The sequence below is a fragment of the Propithecus coquereli genome, unplaced genomic scaffold, assembly GCF_000956105.1.
Source record: "Propithecus coquereli isolate 6110/MARCELLA unplaced genomic scaffold, Pcoq_1.0 Scaffold142, whole genome shotgun sequence".
In the NCBI taxonomy this organism is placed as follows: domain Eukaryota; kingdom Metazoa; phylum Chordata; class Mammalia; order Primates; family Indriidae; genus Propithecus; species Propithecus coquereli.
Window position 1 is genome coordinate 1,571,194 of NW_012138525.1, and position 15,745 is coordinate 1,586,938.

General features: G+C 59.9%; 1 protein-coding gene across 1 annotated transcript in view; it reads right to left on the bottom strand.

The window, feature by feature from the left end:
* NTNG2 (netrin G2) overlaps positions 1-15,745 on the bottom strand; it is a 60,307-nt gene that overhangs the window by 21,949 nt on the left and 22,613 nt on the right. Inside the window, exon 2 of the mRNA XM_012639643.1 lies at positions 13,659-14,302. Within this exon, the coding sequence (XP_012495097.1) occupies positions 13,659-14,302 (644 nt within the window). The remainder of the gene's footprint in view (positions 1-13,658; positions 14,303-15,745) is intronic.

The window sequence follows — 15,745 nt, forward strand, 5'->3', positions numbered from 1 at the left end:
CACAGCCACAGGACAAAGAGCCCCTGCTGTGCCCCCCACACCGGTTCCTCCTGGCCACAGCTGGGAGGGTGGTCCAGGTTCCCGCAGTACCTCCAGCCCACATGGCCCCCCCTTCATCCACGGGATCGATTTTCCCAAGGAATCACTTTCTGAATTTGACCTTCGAGAACCATCAATCTCACTGGAAAACCATCACCTGAGCCACCTGATCCTGCTACACAGCACTCTCCGGCCCAGCCATCAGAAAGCGTTATTTAATAATGAACACAGCGACAGGGCAAAGCTCGCCGTCCCCCCCGAGGCCTGCCGCCGGCCAGCCCAGCCAGCAAACGTCCTCCTGGACCTGCTGCTCCCGCCCCAGCCCCACCCCTCACACAATCCTGACTGCAGAGATGGCAGGAATGAGGGCTCCATAGGAAACACACTGAAAGAGGGGGACAGAGGGAGACGGAGGGAGAGGGAGAGGGAGATGCTGAGTCAGCAGCCAGAGTCTGGCCCAGGCCCTGCTGCTGATTTGCAAGGTGACCTTGAGCAAGTCACTTCTCTGGGTCTCAGACCTCTTAGTTACCAATTGGCAAAGTTGAATTATACTTAGATTTCCAACCTTCTTTGATTCTCCCTAAATGCCTAACGCACTGCCTGGCACACTGTAGGCTCTTAACATCTACGGAAGGAAAGTAAGAGAGGGAGCGCAGGAGGGGATTATGCAGCCGCTCAATTAAAGGCCAGTTAGCGTCAGGGCCGGGCTGGAGCATCGTGTCATGCAGTGGCCAGACAGCTGGGCTCAGACCTCCGCCGCCTAATGCCACGCAGGCGACCGGCAACCTGGAAAGGTGACCAGCCCCAGGGACTCGGCCAGTGGGCTGTAAAGCTGGGAAGCAGCCGTTCCCACACGACAGGGCTGTCGAGGGGAGGAGCTGAGCTGGCACCACCAGTGCTCAGCACAGGGCCTGGCGCAGAGTGAACCCTCCGTAAACGCCAGCTATTACCGTTGTCGCCATTGTTAATGGCCAAGAAGCGACAGAGGGAGAGACGGAGGTGGGAGTGCGGGGGCTCCTAGTTGCAAAGACCAGCCTTGCCTGTGGCCCCGGGAGCCCATCCGTGCTGTCCTGCCACACCTGCCCAGGGCCTTTCTCAGCAGCCAGCTGCTCCCCAAAGCAGACGTGACTGTTTTCCAGGGCCCTGGGGTCCCTGACAAGGGGGGACATACCCAGTGGCCTCCTGGACTCGCATCCCCACTGAGGCCGCTGCCACTACAGTTGCCAGATTTACCAAATAAAAACACAGGACACTTGGTTAAATTTGAATTTTAGATAAACACCAAATTATGTCCAAATATTTCATGGGACATACCTATACTAAAAAAAAAATTCCTTGTTTATCTGAAGTTCAAATTTAACGGGGCCTCTGTATTTCATCTGGCAGCACCCTGCCACCCTGCTCACCCGTGTGGCTGAGCCACACCCCTCTGCCCCGCCCTGGCCTGGCACGGGGCACACTCACTGCCCTGCTGAGGCCGGCCCTGCTGCCTGTGAGCACGAGGACAGAGGGCTGCGGCGCCTGCTCAGCTAAGGTGTCCCTTGACCTTGGAGAATCCCTAATGAGCCCCAGAGACCACACCTGTTGGGAGGCAGCTCTGGGCCTCGCCTCCAGGAGAAGGCCCGTCCCAGACAACCCGAGTTCTCGGGAAACATAGCCAGCCCAGCCGGGGTCCAACAGCCGCACGGAGGATGGCAGGGCCCCAGCCGGCGCCAGGCAGGAGCGTGCCCTGCCCCGCAGGGAGGGGCAGGCAGTGCCCTGGAGCTGCCAGCAGGGGCACCATCTGGACCAGGGCCTGGCACCGCCGCTCCACAAAAATCGTGAGCTGGGCCCTTCCCTCCTCCCAGGGGGAGAGGAGCGGGGTGTTTGGAGAGTCTCCCAGACAGGAGCGCGGGTGGAATGTAGGTCAATGCCTGGCTGCCGGAAAGAGTGATGTCATCCACTCCTTGGGGGAAGCTAAGGAAGCGGTGAGTTTGGGTGAGCTGAGATGGTGGCCGAGCTGGGCGGGGGGAGGGGCCCCAGGGCCGGCTGCCCTCGAAGGCCAAGCCCTCGGGGACTCAGAGCAGTCCCAGCGATCCCCCTGAAATGGGGTGCACAGGTGGAGCGCGGGGAGACCCAACCCCCACCTCCTCACAAAGTACCTCCTTGCGGGACCACGGGGGTTCTCGGTGACGAACCACACGCGTCCACGCGTTGTTACACGTGGGGCGCCGGCGCCTGGACCTGCGCCATCCTGATCCCTGGAGGCTGAAGTTAGACCACGGTTCACACGCGCCCGGCACTGCTCTCCTATTTCTCTTGCCAGAAGAGCATTTATCTTTGGGTAAAGACTGTTCTTTTGTTTTGGGAAAAACATTTTCATGGGCCTTTGGGTTATAGGCAAAGTAACCCAAAGCGAATCCCAAATCTCACAGTGGCCTGGAGATGTCAGCATGTGAGGGTGTCACACCCTGCAGGGTAACAGGGAAGGCTGATGTCACCAAGGGCACTTCCTTCTTGAGGGGCCCACAGATATGGGGTTGGGGGCCTGGAGACAGTGAGGGTGGAGGCCGGGGGCTCCGCTCCGCAGCCAGTGGGTGGCTGTGGCCAGTGGACGGGCCTCCAGGCCAGTGATGCTAGTGGCCGTCCTTGGACGTCTTCCTGTTCCGCGTGGGAATCCCCTTCTCCAGCTTCTCCAGTCCCCAGCCCGAGTCAAGCTGTGATGAGACACGGCGACCTCTCCCTGTGGGAACTCCCAACACCCCCGAGGGATGGTCCAGGCCAGGCGGAAGCCCAAAGAGGCCCATTTCCTGGGGTCTTAGGTCTCCCCTGGGGGACTGAGGGCCAGACCTCGTCCGAGCAGTGTGGCGGGACTGGCGGGAGCTGGAGAAGCAAGGAACGGCCAGGAGAGCAGCCCACAGAGGCCAGCTGGACCGAAAGGTGACAGGTGACCAGAGGACACCTGTATTTGGGGATTGTGGTGAGAGGAACCCGGTCACAAACCGGACCTCCAGTGGGGTGGGCCAGCCTCGGGCACGGAGGGAGGAAGGCAATTGGATGTCGGGGAACATGAGACGGTCAGCGTCGAAAGGCCGCTGACAATCAAGGCTCGTGACCCCCAAGTGGGGGGACTCAGAGCAGAGCTGCAGGGACAGAGGGGCGGTCGGGGCGGCCTCTTCGCCTGCCACAGCCTGGCTTTCCCGGGGTAATGTGGATAGATGCTGGCTGCCGCTCCTCCTGGAACACAATCAGGCCGGCAATTGAGTTCATCGGCTAAATCGAATCTGGGCTTCTGCGCGAAGTCCTTCGGTATTAAGTGCTCTAACACGCATCACCCCTCCGGCCTGCTGATAAACCCCGTTACCCTCTCAAGGCCACAGGCAGCTTCCCGGGCACAAGAGAGGCTGATGGGCGGGCGCTGGTGGGCTTGGGCGTGTGGCTTAGGGGTGACACGGGGGGTGTGTCCAGGTGCCTGACTAAGGCAGGACTGCCTCTCTCCTTGCGGAAACTCCCAACACCCCCGAGGGAAGGACCAGGCCAGGTGGAAGCCCAAAGAGGCCCATTTCTCACGCAGGGGAAGCACGCACGGGAGCTGGGTGTGATGGCGCAAGGGTGGGTGGCGACAGGGGTGGGTGTGAGCAAGCCCAGCTGGCTCTGCCGCGCTGCCGCCCAGCTCCTGCGTGCAGCCCCTCTTCTCTGCAAGGAGTTACGTATCGTAAGACCCATCTCATGTAAGGAAGTTCATTTGTTCGTGAATGAATGAATGAATTCCACACACAGAGCATGCCCCCTGGCCTGGGTGCTGGTGGACAAGCCAGGTCCTGTCCCTGTCCGGCATCCGGGGTGGCTGACCTCTGGGGGCTCAGAGCCCAGGCTGCACAGGGAGGCAGGAGGGACAGTCTACGGTGCACATAAGCACAGTCACGGAGGGTGGCCATGACCCTAAGCTCATCGGAGAGCCACTCGAGGGTCTGTGCAGAGAAGCGACCAGGTTCACGTTTTGGGGAGAAACTGCACAGAGGGGGCGAGACCGCAGGGAGAGGCAGGCCAGTCGTCTCCCCAGACAGAATCCCAACGCCGCCCGGGCTGCTTCTGGGGGCAGGGGTGCTGATGGGGGGGCCCATCTCGGGACCCCGTTCAGGCTGAGAGTGTCGGACAGAGGACAGCGCAGGGGGGCGTTTCCCCACCGAGAGGAAAGAGGCTTCGGGGAACCCAGCCCGAAATGGGCGGTGCCAATGAGGGAGAAACACGGAGAGTCCCCAAGGCCCTGGGAGTGCCAGGCTCCTGCCGAGGCCTCGGCTCACCCTGTGGGTCAGCACCTGGGCCCGGTGGCAGTGGAGGAGGCCATGTGTACGTGACTGGGTCCACGTGTGTGAGTGTGGGGCGTGTTACAGATGAGTGAATGCGTGCGTGTGCACGTATGTGACTCAGGGTCCATGTAGAGAAGCATCGGAGTCTGAAACATGCTCGGCGGGGACAAGTGCCAGCGAGGCTTCAAACGACACCCCAGGCTCCTCTGTTGGGGTTGGGGGGAGCCGCCTGGGGGCAGGAGGCAGAGCCGGGCCTGGGGATGAGTCTGCGGGCAGCTGGCCCTCCCCGCTGACTGCCTGGGCTCCATCTGATGGTAAAACCTCTCTTTCCTGCGCACAGGCGGACTAAGGAAGCGGGCCTGGGACAGAGCCGGACTTGAGATGAGATCCGGGATCCGGCCCCCAAGCGAGGGACGCGGGGAAATGGGGTTTATGTCCAGGTGGCTAAGCACCGACGCCTCCAGGTAACGACAGCTCCCCTTCTCCAGCGCCGACTGCGTGTCGGGCCTCGAGCTCACCTGCAAGTTCTCAGACAAGCGTCACAACGATGGGATCCCACGTCACAGGTGGGGACACTTGCCCCGGGGCCACCAAACAGCAAACCAGAGGAGTCTGAGTTCCTGTGCAGGCTGCTGTCCAGCACCAAGATGTGCCGCTCCTGACTCGGGGCGGAGGGACCTCTTCGAGCCAGGGGCATGGGCCACCCTCGGTCGCCAGGACAGACATGGGGTCCCAGACAGTGCTAGAAGCAGGGTTCCTGCCCTAAACACAAAATCAGACAGCCTTTTCTCCTCGCGTACCGCAGGGCCCTCTGCCCTCTCCGCTCTCACTCAGGGTGGCTTCCCAGCTCCCGCCTGCCTGTCATCGGTGCGCCTGGGTGTTCCAGACACTGTGCTCTTTCCACCTCCTCAGGAAGAGCCTCTCTTCGCCCCACCTCCCCACCCCCTCCAGAGCCAAACGTGTTAAAAGACTCATCTACTCCCCCCTGTCACCCTTATTCACCCTTGAGCCCACCCCAAGCAGCCTTCACCCCGACCCCGCCGCGTCCGTCCTGCAAGGTCTCCTCCGGCCTCCGCGTGTCCGAGGCCATGGACGCTCCTGGTGCCCTCTGCGGCGGCGGACACAGGTGCCGCCCTCTGGTACCCTTCTTCTGCCCCTCCGGATGCCGCCCCGTCTGCCTTCTCCAGCCACGTCGCAGGGCGGGTGCTCCCGCGGCCCCCTCGCGCTCAGAAGTCTCGCACGCCCCCATGGCGGCGCCAGGCGTCATCCCGAGCCCAGGCCTCCCCGCGCCCAGTCTCGCCTGCGCTTCACACTCGGAGGTCCACACGCTCCGGATGCCTCAAAGGCGTCTCACAACCAGCAGGGCCAAAATAGAACTCGGTCCTCCTCCCGCACACAGCCTCTCGGAAACGGTCTGGCAGTTTCTCCCGAAGTTAAACCTACACGTACCGCACGACCCAGCATCGCACCTGGGTATTTACCCAAGAGAGAGGAAAACTTATGTTCACCCAAAACCTTTACACGAATGTTTATAGCAGCTCTATTCATAATCGCCCCAAACTGGAAGCAACCAAAACGTCCTTCCACGGGGAAGGGCTACACACGCCGCGGCGCGCCCGTCCACACGGGGGAACCCTACTCGGCAACGGCGCGTGAGCACGCGGGCGTCGCCGGGCAGCAGCCTCACAGGGTGGCGTTGAGCAAAGGCAGCCGCTCTAACAGTGACATGCTGCACGAGCTTGTCCATCTGTGGGATTTTTCCAGAAAAGACAAAACTGCCGTGACAGGGAGCAGATCGGCGACTTCCAGGGGTCCAGGGTGGGGCAGGGTGTGGCCACAAAGGGTGGCACCAGGGAGTTCTCCGGCCACGGGACGGTTCTGGACCTGACTGTGGCGGTAGTTATAGGAATCTACGCTCGTGTTAAAATTCACAGAACTGTATCCGAAAAAGGCCAATTTCACTGTATGACAGTATAAAAAATAAAATGGAAAATATTTTTAAAAATTTCCTCCAGAAACCTCTTCCCCATTTGACAGTAGTCCCCATTTGACAAGGTAAAATCTCCATCCAGCCAGCGTCTCGAGCCAGATGCCTGGGAGTGTCATTGGTGCCTGCTGTGCCCGGCCACCACCAGCTACTCCGCCAACTCTACCGCCAAAGGCCACCTCCAGGTGGCCCGTGTCACCCCCAGGCCCCCGCCAGAACCTGGCCATGCTGTTGTCGTCTTGGAAGGACCTTCCTGGTCTCCAGCTGCCCTCCCACCCCCCCTGCGCCCGCTCCCCACACACCCTCCAGGTTTCTCCCTCAAAGCCCGCTCCCCGACCCCCTGCTCCAGGTCTCAGGGTGGTCCCCAGCTCACCTTGGCCTGTTTCCTACTGAGCACCTGTAGTCATTGGAGGCTACCTAGTGTGTTTACTCCTGCATCGCCCCACGACAGCGTCAGCCCCACGCAGCCGGCGGATCCCAGCACGGGCTGTGTCCAGCACGTGGCAGGTGCCTGTTACGGGCTGAATCTTCCCAGCGCCGTTGCGAGGGCGGCACTGTCAGTGACTCCACCCCCGAGCACCTGCAGGGCCTCCTGCACCTCCTATGACCCTGGAGACCCCTCTTGTGCCCCCTCTGCTGAGGGTGGGGCCACAGCGGCAGGGGAGCAGAGCCCAGGCACCAGAGGAGCCTCTCGGGCCCAGGGGCCAGCACCCCCCACCCCCTTCACACGTCTGTCCCCCCAACACCCCCAACTCTCAGCGATGCCCACTCTCTGGTGGCAAGCAACAGCTCAGGAGGCTTGGTGGGGGCAGTTAAAGGTGAGCTGCACCCAAAAAAACCTCTGTCCCCAAAGAGCTGGGCGCACATACGTTGGGTTTAAAATATGGGAAGCAAAACACATAACTGTCTGTCTAGGGACTCCCCAAACGTTTCGGGATCACGGACCTCTTTGAGAATGGAATGAAACCTGGGGCTGCTCTCCTGCCGACCCTGCACAGAGCACTTGGCACACATTTCAGGTGGTCCGTGGACCCTTGAAGCCCACCCTTTGCCCTTCTGAGAGCCCGCAGGCCCAGGGCGGAGAAGCCCCCAGCACCCTGCGATCCGCAATTCTCGCTACATAACACTGACGATCCCATTTAACCCTCGGGGTTACTGTCTCTGTCTTACGGAGGCAGGGACAGACAGGTTAGGGGACTTGAACAGGGCCACACCTCATCCAGGATTTGCGCCTGAACAGTCTGACGTGAAGGCCGTCCATCCGTCCATCCGTCCATCCGTCCATCCATCTTTTGTTTTTTAGGTAGTAAAACGTACACAACATTCACCATCTGACCATTTTTAAATTGACAGCTCGGTGGCATTAAGTACATTCACAATGTGGCGCAAACCTCATCACCGCCCATTTCCAGAACTTTCACATCTTCCCAAACGGAAACTCTGTCCCCGTTAAGCACTAACTCCCCACTCCCGCCCCCAGCCGCGGCAGCCGCCATTCTATTTCCGTCCCCGTGGATTTGACTACTCTGGGGACCTCGCATGTGTGAAATCCTGCGGTTTTTGTCCTTTGCGACCGCCTTATTTCATTTAGCATGCCGTCCGCAAGGTTCATCCGTGTTGCCACGCGTGTTTAAGACCAGATGATACTCTACGTGCGTGTGTGCCGCAGTCCGTCTTCCCACCCACTCGCTGATGGACATTGGGGTTGTTTCCACCTTTTGGCTACTCTGAATAACGCTTTTATGAAAACGAATGTACCAACATCTGTTCAAGTCCCTGCTTTCAGTTCTCGTGGGTCTACGCCCAGGCGTGGAACTGCCGGGCCGGGCGGTCGTCCCGTATTTAACTTGCTCAGGAACCACCACGCGACTCCCCACGGCACTGCCCCGTTTCTCACGCCCACCAGCAACGCGCACAGGTTCTAACTTTCCACATTCTCACATTCGTTATTCTCCGTTTTTCTGATAATAGCCATCCAAATGGGCACCTCCAGCCATTCCTTAACTCCTGGCCTCAGTTTCCACCTCTGTGCAATGGGGACAATGATCCTCTCTGGGTAGGACTCAATCAGGAAACGCACGTGCAGGACTTAGGACACCACCCGGACGGTAAGACTTCTCAGTGAGTGACAGCTGACACTGCTGAAGGAGGAAGCTCTGCCCTCGCAGAACTGTAAGGAGTCGGCACAGGCAGAACAATATCGCAGAATTCCCTTCCCGCCCCGGTTTTTCCTGTAGAACAGCTGAGGCAGGGAGGGTGGGAACAGGCATGGGGAGTGCGGGAGGACCTCTCTCTGCGCGCCCCTCCCCACCCCACCGCCCACCCCCCTCAGAGGCTTTCTTCCCTCTGCTGCTGCTATTCTTGTCCCTCTCCAGTTACCCCGCCATCGCCACCGTCATCGTCATCGATAAGGACAGGATGCTGTGCAAGAAGATGAGACGGCAAGAAAGGGGTCAGGGAGGAGAAAACCAGCCGGGCGCGGCCCAGGGACCCCAGCTGAGTCTAGGAGACCCAGGCGTCTCTGGGATCTGGCGGGTCTTCTCCCAGGCAGAAAGGGAGTGAGGACACACACTTGGCTCGTTGTGAATAAACGGTACCTACTGTCCCTCTTCACTAAATCCACGTTTATTATTGCTGAACAAAACAGGTGCACAAGACTTTAATCTGGTACACAGGACCTCTCTCCATCATCTCCCACAAACACCACCCCACTCAGCTTGAATGCCTCCAGGAACAGGAAGCTCACTCCTCCTTTCCTACCCCCAGCTGGCAAAGAACCAGCTGGGCTGTTTTCCTGGAGCTTCCAAGAGTTTTCTGGGCAGAAGAATTTGCCCCCAGGCATGGCCTGGGGCTGAGGATAGGATGACTCCCCTCTTCCCTCCGACTCCCAGACCCGAGTGGGGAGGGCTGGCCAGGCCGTTTTGCTGGAGTTTGCCCACACCCAGCTCCTGGCATGACAGCCCTGCCATGGGCCTGCTGAACGCGGCTGTATCACAGCCACAAGCAGACACTGACAGTCTCAGAGCCGAGAGGGTACACTGGCAGCTCGTGAGGTGTCTGGGCTACAGGGGCATTTTTTTTTTAACTATTCAGACTTTTCAAAGGTGTCGATATTTTAAAGATCAAGAGATTTCACATAGGTATGTGCCGTGTACCTGCCTTGCAGCATCGGATCTGGCGATCTGCAGCCCGCTGTCCTGAGAGGGGCCTGCCCTCCCCATTTCTCCACAGACCACACCCTTCCCTATTGCTTCCACTGGTCTGTGTTACCCACGTACGCTGTCTTCCCAGTCCCTGTGGACATTTGGGTTTGCAATCCCCACTAACCCGAAAAGCTCGCAAGCTCCAGCACCTGGGGTGGGTGCAGCGATGGCCTCACATCCAGGCAGCCTGGTCCCCACACCTGGGATTTACCTCTCCCGCCGTCTAACCAGGGAGTGCAACACCCGGATGATGAAAAAACTGCAATCCACCTGGCCGTCTCCACCTCCAGCTCACTTGGCGAGCTTGGCAGAGACGGCTTTCTGGATCTCACCCCAAAGCCCCCGGGCCCAAAGCTCTGGTGGCAGGGTTGGGACTCTCGTCCTTAAGAGCTCTCCTGGAAGATGCTGGGTCAGGTCTGGCCCCTTGTGTTAGGGGTGAGGTGGGGGCTCTGGCCCCGCTCCAAGCCCCGTAAAGCGATGATCTCATTCCTCCCCAGTCCAGATTTCGCCCCAGATTTCCTGCACAGTTTAAAGCCAGCCGCTCTCCAGCTCTTCACCTGAGTTCCCCCACGCGTGGAAGGAGAAAATAGCTCCCGCCCCCCTCCTGCCTTCCAGGAACCGGCACGTGGGGCAGGGCCCACGGGAGGCAGGAGTGGCCGCCCGGGGGGTGCAGGTGACCGTGTTTCTCTCTGCGCCACCAGCCACCAGCGCCTGGCCACCCCTGCCACCCCCGTGGGGCTGCAGCTCAGTCTGCTGCCTCCTCTTAGCCCTGATTTGTACCAAACCCTCATTCCGCAGGGCCCTGGGCTCTCCCCAGCTGCTCTGGCCCCGCCCCAGCCAGGCGCCTCTATCTCCCACTCCTGCCTCCCCCGTGGGGGGCCTTGTAGCTGTGAATAGCTGATTGAGGGATAAAAGAGGGAACAGCCACTGAATCAAAGAACCTTGGCTTTGGGAGCGGAGGCTGGTGGGAGGCCCGTAGTACAGGCCACCTGAGCTCGAGAAGGCCCTAGTCAGAGCTGGGACCAGGGACGAGGAAGCCGTGGGGCCAGCGAGCGCCTCGCACACAGCTCAGCGGTTGAGATGGACTTGAGCTTGGACGCGCTCGGGGCTGGATCTTGGCTGTGTGGCATTTAGCAGAGCTGTGTGATCTCCTTACGCTCTGGACCTCACAAGCCTCCGCCCCCTCATCTGAGGACACAGGCTGCGGGGAGCCCCGTCCCTGCAGGGAAGCTCCGAGGCGGGGATCAGGTCTGGCTGGCTCATGCTCGGCGCATGGCAGCTCAGACCTTCCATAACCACGGGGGAATCAGATGGCTATTGATTAAACAAGAAATCGCACACGAAGCCCTTCATACAGCGCTCAGTAGCAAAGGGGCCTGTAGCAAATAGCCAACAGATATTTGCGATTATCGCTGGCAGCCACAGCGAGAGGCCCGGGAACATCAGGATCGTGAAGTTCTGAGGGAACCCGCAGAACAGGTTCATTGTGAAATTCCAGAATCCCCGGGGTCCCCAGGCAACCACTCAGGGACTTTTGGGGCATCGTCTGTTTGGGTCCCACATCCCCCTTTGCCATCTGGTCCTGCCTCTCTGGGCCTCTCTGGCTTCTTGGCACAGCTGGGCTTTCCCAAGGGGAATTTAAGAAGGGAAAGAGGAGGAAGTCACAGCCCTCCGCTGAACCATCTAACCAGACCTAATTAATCGATAAGCCAAGCTGCCACTTTCTTGCCAACCAGCCGCCTGAAGAGTACTTACTCCATCTGTGAATTGATTGCCACCGCTACGGCTAAGCCCCACCACGCACACAGGCTGGGTGCCAACCGGAGCCGTGAGCCACCACGCAGGGATCGCCCTGCCACTTTGCCAGCGAGACATGGGCTCCAGGCAGTCCTAGTCCTCTTGTCACAGATGAGAAACTGAGGCCCGGAGAGGGGTCCAGAGGGGTAGGACTTGAATGCCAGGTCCCCTTGCTGAGGCTGAAGGGGCACCATAAGGCCCTGGCTATCACCATCCCAGCCTCCCCCTGCAGCCAGCCCAGACATCAGGACCCCACACTGGTGGCCTAATGAAGCCTAAGGTGGCTCTTGACCAGACTCCTGACCATGAGGGTCCCCCTGCCACAGCCAGTGCAGGTCAGAAAACAGGCCGCCATCAGCGGAAGTCCTGGGGACCTGGTTCCCAGCCCCGAGCTGCTAAGCCCAGTGGGACTGTGGGGCTCAGGGGTGTCTTGTACCAAGCAGACAACTATCTCCCGAGGGCGGAGGTCACAGAGACAAACAGAGGACAAAAGCCTGGACTCTCAGCTTCCGTAGCAGTGCCCACATAGGGGGTGCTTTCCAGAGCATTCCTGATTTTAAACATCCTGTCTCAATTAGGGGAGGGCCGGCGACCATGGTGTCAGGACCACAGGCCCCTGTGCATGCACCTGCTTCACGCCTGTCTGCCAGCCTTGAACCTGACTTCCACTTCGCAAACCCCTTGCCTTGCACGTTGTCAAAGTAAAATAAAACGCAAACATAAGCTGAAAGCAAAAGCACCACACGGGCCCCTCCCAACCCCGCTCGGCAGGCGCCCGTGACATTTCTCCTGTGCCTGCCCAAACTTCTCTCCAACGTCTCTTTAAGATACAGAAATCGTAAGCACAGGCGTATCATACACTGCACCAAAACAGGATGATGCTACACATGCCACGCAGCAAATTGCTTTTTCCACGCGTCAGGAATGACACACTCGGGCAGCGCTTAGAGCCTGCAGTGGACACGCCCACAGAGCATCGCCCAGTGGGTCCCCGTGCAGCCCCTGCCCGCGTCTGCCTCAGTTGTGCTCCTGGCCTCGATCATGCCCCACACCTCGCTCTCAATGCCGTCCTCCCTCAGCCTGCCCCAGCCCTCTCACTCCATTGTTTTGTCCGGTTTTTATTTTATTCAACTTCTTTTTTTGCACATACTATGTGCTGGGCACTGTTCTGAGGGCTTTGTCACCTTTACTCATTCGACCCTCAGCCCGATGCAGCGAGAGAGGCATGACCGTCACCACCCCCTGCCACGGAGGGTTCGGGGGTGACGTCCTCGCCCCACAGACCAGCACCTTATCTGCCAAACAGACAAATGGCGCGTGGAACCACTTACCCGTCCACAGTCTGCACAGCTCCTGGGAATTAGGGCTGCTTTCACCTCCTCTGACACTCTCCTTTCCCTCCCCTGACATGTCTTCTAACCTCGTCCTTCTCCAGAACTGCGGGTTACCTCGGAAGTCTGGGTCGTCCGCACCCTGCACGCTCCAAAGGAAGGTCTGACCCAGCCCAGCTCCTGGCAGGTGACCTCTAACCCCACAAGCCCTGCGACTGTCCCATCTGATAAGTGTCCCTGTTTGCCTGGGGGTCTTGGGCCACACCAGAGTCCACGCTAACGATGTGACTTGTGGTGGGGCCTTGGCCACGCAGCATCAGCTCAGCCTCTGGAGACGGAGACGAGGCCAGCCATGGTGGCCCACCACGCCCAGCCGTCAACTCCCGGTAAAAACCCGGACGCCAAGCCTCGGGCAAGTGCCCCGGCCGCTGATTCTCCCCGTGTGCCGTCCGACACTGATGCTGGAGAACTAAATGCAGCCTGCGTGGCCCTGCCGGGAGAGGACAGCCAGAGCTGCACCTGGTTCTCCTGGGCCTGCCCGGGGCACCTTCTCCTGCTGCTGACTTTAATCTGCGTCCTTCCATCGTAACAAACCGTAACTGCGAGCGCTACGGCTTCGCCGAGTTCTGTGAGTGTTTCCGGTCAATCACTGAGCTGAGGTGGTCCTGAGGGCCCTGACACCCACTGAGTCAGTGAACAGCTCCAGCGGCTCCCGCACACGGGCGCCAGGCGCTATCCCAGCCCTGCCCGCACTGGCGGGCTCCGCTCCTGCCATCCAGACCCGCCGGGCCCTACGGAGGACGTTTGTCATCCACACGTGCACCTCCCCCCGTGGAAAAGCCCAGGCATCTTGTCTGTGCAGCCCCAGCCATCGTGACCGTCCCTTAGATGGAACACCAGGTGACGTCCCAGGAAGCGGGTACCGTCCCAGACAGGTACCACGTGACGTCCCAGCGACTAGGTAACACGCCAGGTACCAGGTGACATCCCCAGGGCCCGCACCAGGCCTTACCTGCCAATGACCTCGATGTTGGAAATGGCGTAGAAGTACTTGTAGAGGTTCTCCCGCTGCACGTAGGTGCCGCCCAGGGCCGGGCGCAGCAGCCGCATGCGCAGGTCGGTGAGGGTGAAGAACTCCTTGAGGCCCTTGGCGCTCTCCAGCCGCGTGTACAGGTTGTCCATGTTGCGCAGATCCGGGCCGGCGAAGATGGCGAAGCGGTCCCGCACCTCGAAGCGCACGTGCTTCTCCTTCTTGGAGCCTGCCCAGCGCGAGTACTCCTCCGTGCAGAGCACCCGGTGGGCGCTGGAGGATGACATGTCGCGGGCCCGGCGGGCAGACATGCCGAAGGCCTCCATGCAGTCCTCGGCGTAGAACTGGTAGGGCTGCCACGTGCGCCCGTTGTCCAGGGACTTCTCGAGGACCATGACCGTGGGCCGGCCATACTCGAAGGTCATGACCACGTCGTCCGTCAGCTCCACGCTCTTGTTCCACGACAGGGTGATGTTGGCTTCCAGCGGGCTTGGGTAGCGGCTCCACGTGATGCTCTGCCAGTAGGTGGCCAGTCCCTCGTCCTCCTTGTCAAACATGAGCCGGGGCGGGTGGGCCAGGTCCGGGTTGGAGGCGTCGCACTCGTTGCTGCACAGGTAGGGATTCTCCTGCAGCGGGGAGAGGAGAAGGGAAGGGTGGGTGCCGGCTGCTCAGGCCGGCCAGCGAAGCGAAGCCTCCGCCCAGCCTGGCCCCTGCCCGCGCACCAGACATCCGCTCAGCCGTCACGGAGTCGGTGCTCCTGTGTCCAGGCACCAGGCGGGTCATTTGTACCCATTTCCCCAAAGGGCATAAAGCCACAGGCAACTCTATGGTTTCGCGAGAAAACACATGCTTGTTCCTACTCTAAATACAGACGCCCAAGAAGGGTGGTGCTAGTCCCCTGCTCCAGAGTCCTCCATGGCTCCCCACTGCCTGGAGGATGAATTCCTAACTCTTCAACACATTGACCCTGACCTGCCCCCAACAAGTGGTGGCACCATTCCTGGGCCTCCCAGCCGAGCACTCCCGTCCTTCAAGCCCCGCTTGTCCATGCCTCTGAGCCTTTGCAGATGGCATTCCCTCTCCTGGATGTGCCCTCCCACCCTCTATCTGCCTCAAAAATTCCCACTCACGTTCTTGACTCTTTAAACGTGTCCTACACCAAGATGCCTTCCCAACCCTTTACAAGATACCATTAGGCGTGGCGAACACGTCGAGTGCTCAAAGGGCGCCTGGAAGCTCCAAGCCCCACCCCATACCTTGCCCTGTGCAGCGCTTCTGTTTAGCTGAACTGGTAAACCTAAGTCAAGTACCTTCCTGAGTGCTGTGAGCTGTTCTAGCAAATTCTCAAACCTGAGGGGTGCTGAGGAAACCCCCTATTTATAGCCTGTTGGTCAGACGTACAGGAGGCTCCGGACGTGCAGTCGAGGAGGGGGCAGTCCCCCAGGACTGAGCCCTGCCCCTGTGGGGTCTGACGCTGCCTCTGGTCAGTTAGTGGCCGAATTGGACTGAATCGCTGGACACCCAGTTGGTGTCCAGACAGCTGGAGAACCGGCTGGGAAAACCCCACACACTGGTGCGAGAAGTACTGTTCATAGAAACGGGCCGGAGGGGCACTGGCTGGGGACCGCAGGGCACCACCCCTCGCTGGCCCGCACCCACCCACCCTGCCTGTCAGGTGCGTCTGGCCGCAGAGGCCTCGCTATTCTCGAGTCCTCCCGGAAGCTGGCCCCGCTGCCCCGCCCGGCAGGTTCCAGCTGTGGCTTCCCCTCTGTGGCAGATCAAATCCCTTCCCCGTGTCTGGTCCGCGGAGTGAACTCACCCCAGAGACCTGGAAATGTCACTAATAGAGTGGCTGCTCGGGGCAGAGCATGTGGGGGCAGTGACGCTACTCTGTGTGATACCGCAACGGCGGAGGCACGATTTCACGCACACGTCAAAACCCACAGACGCACACGACCCCAAGAGCGAACGAACCTTCCTATAAACTACAGACTTCAGTTAATGACGACGCCCCAGTATTGGTTCATCACACGTAACAAATGTCCCACACTCGTGCAAGATGTTGAAAT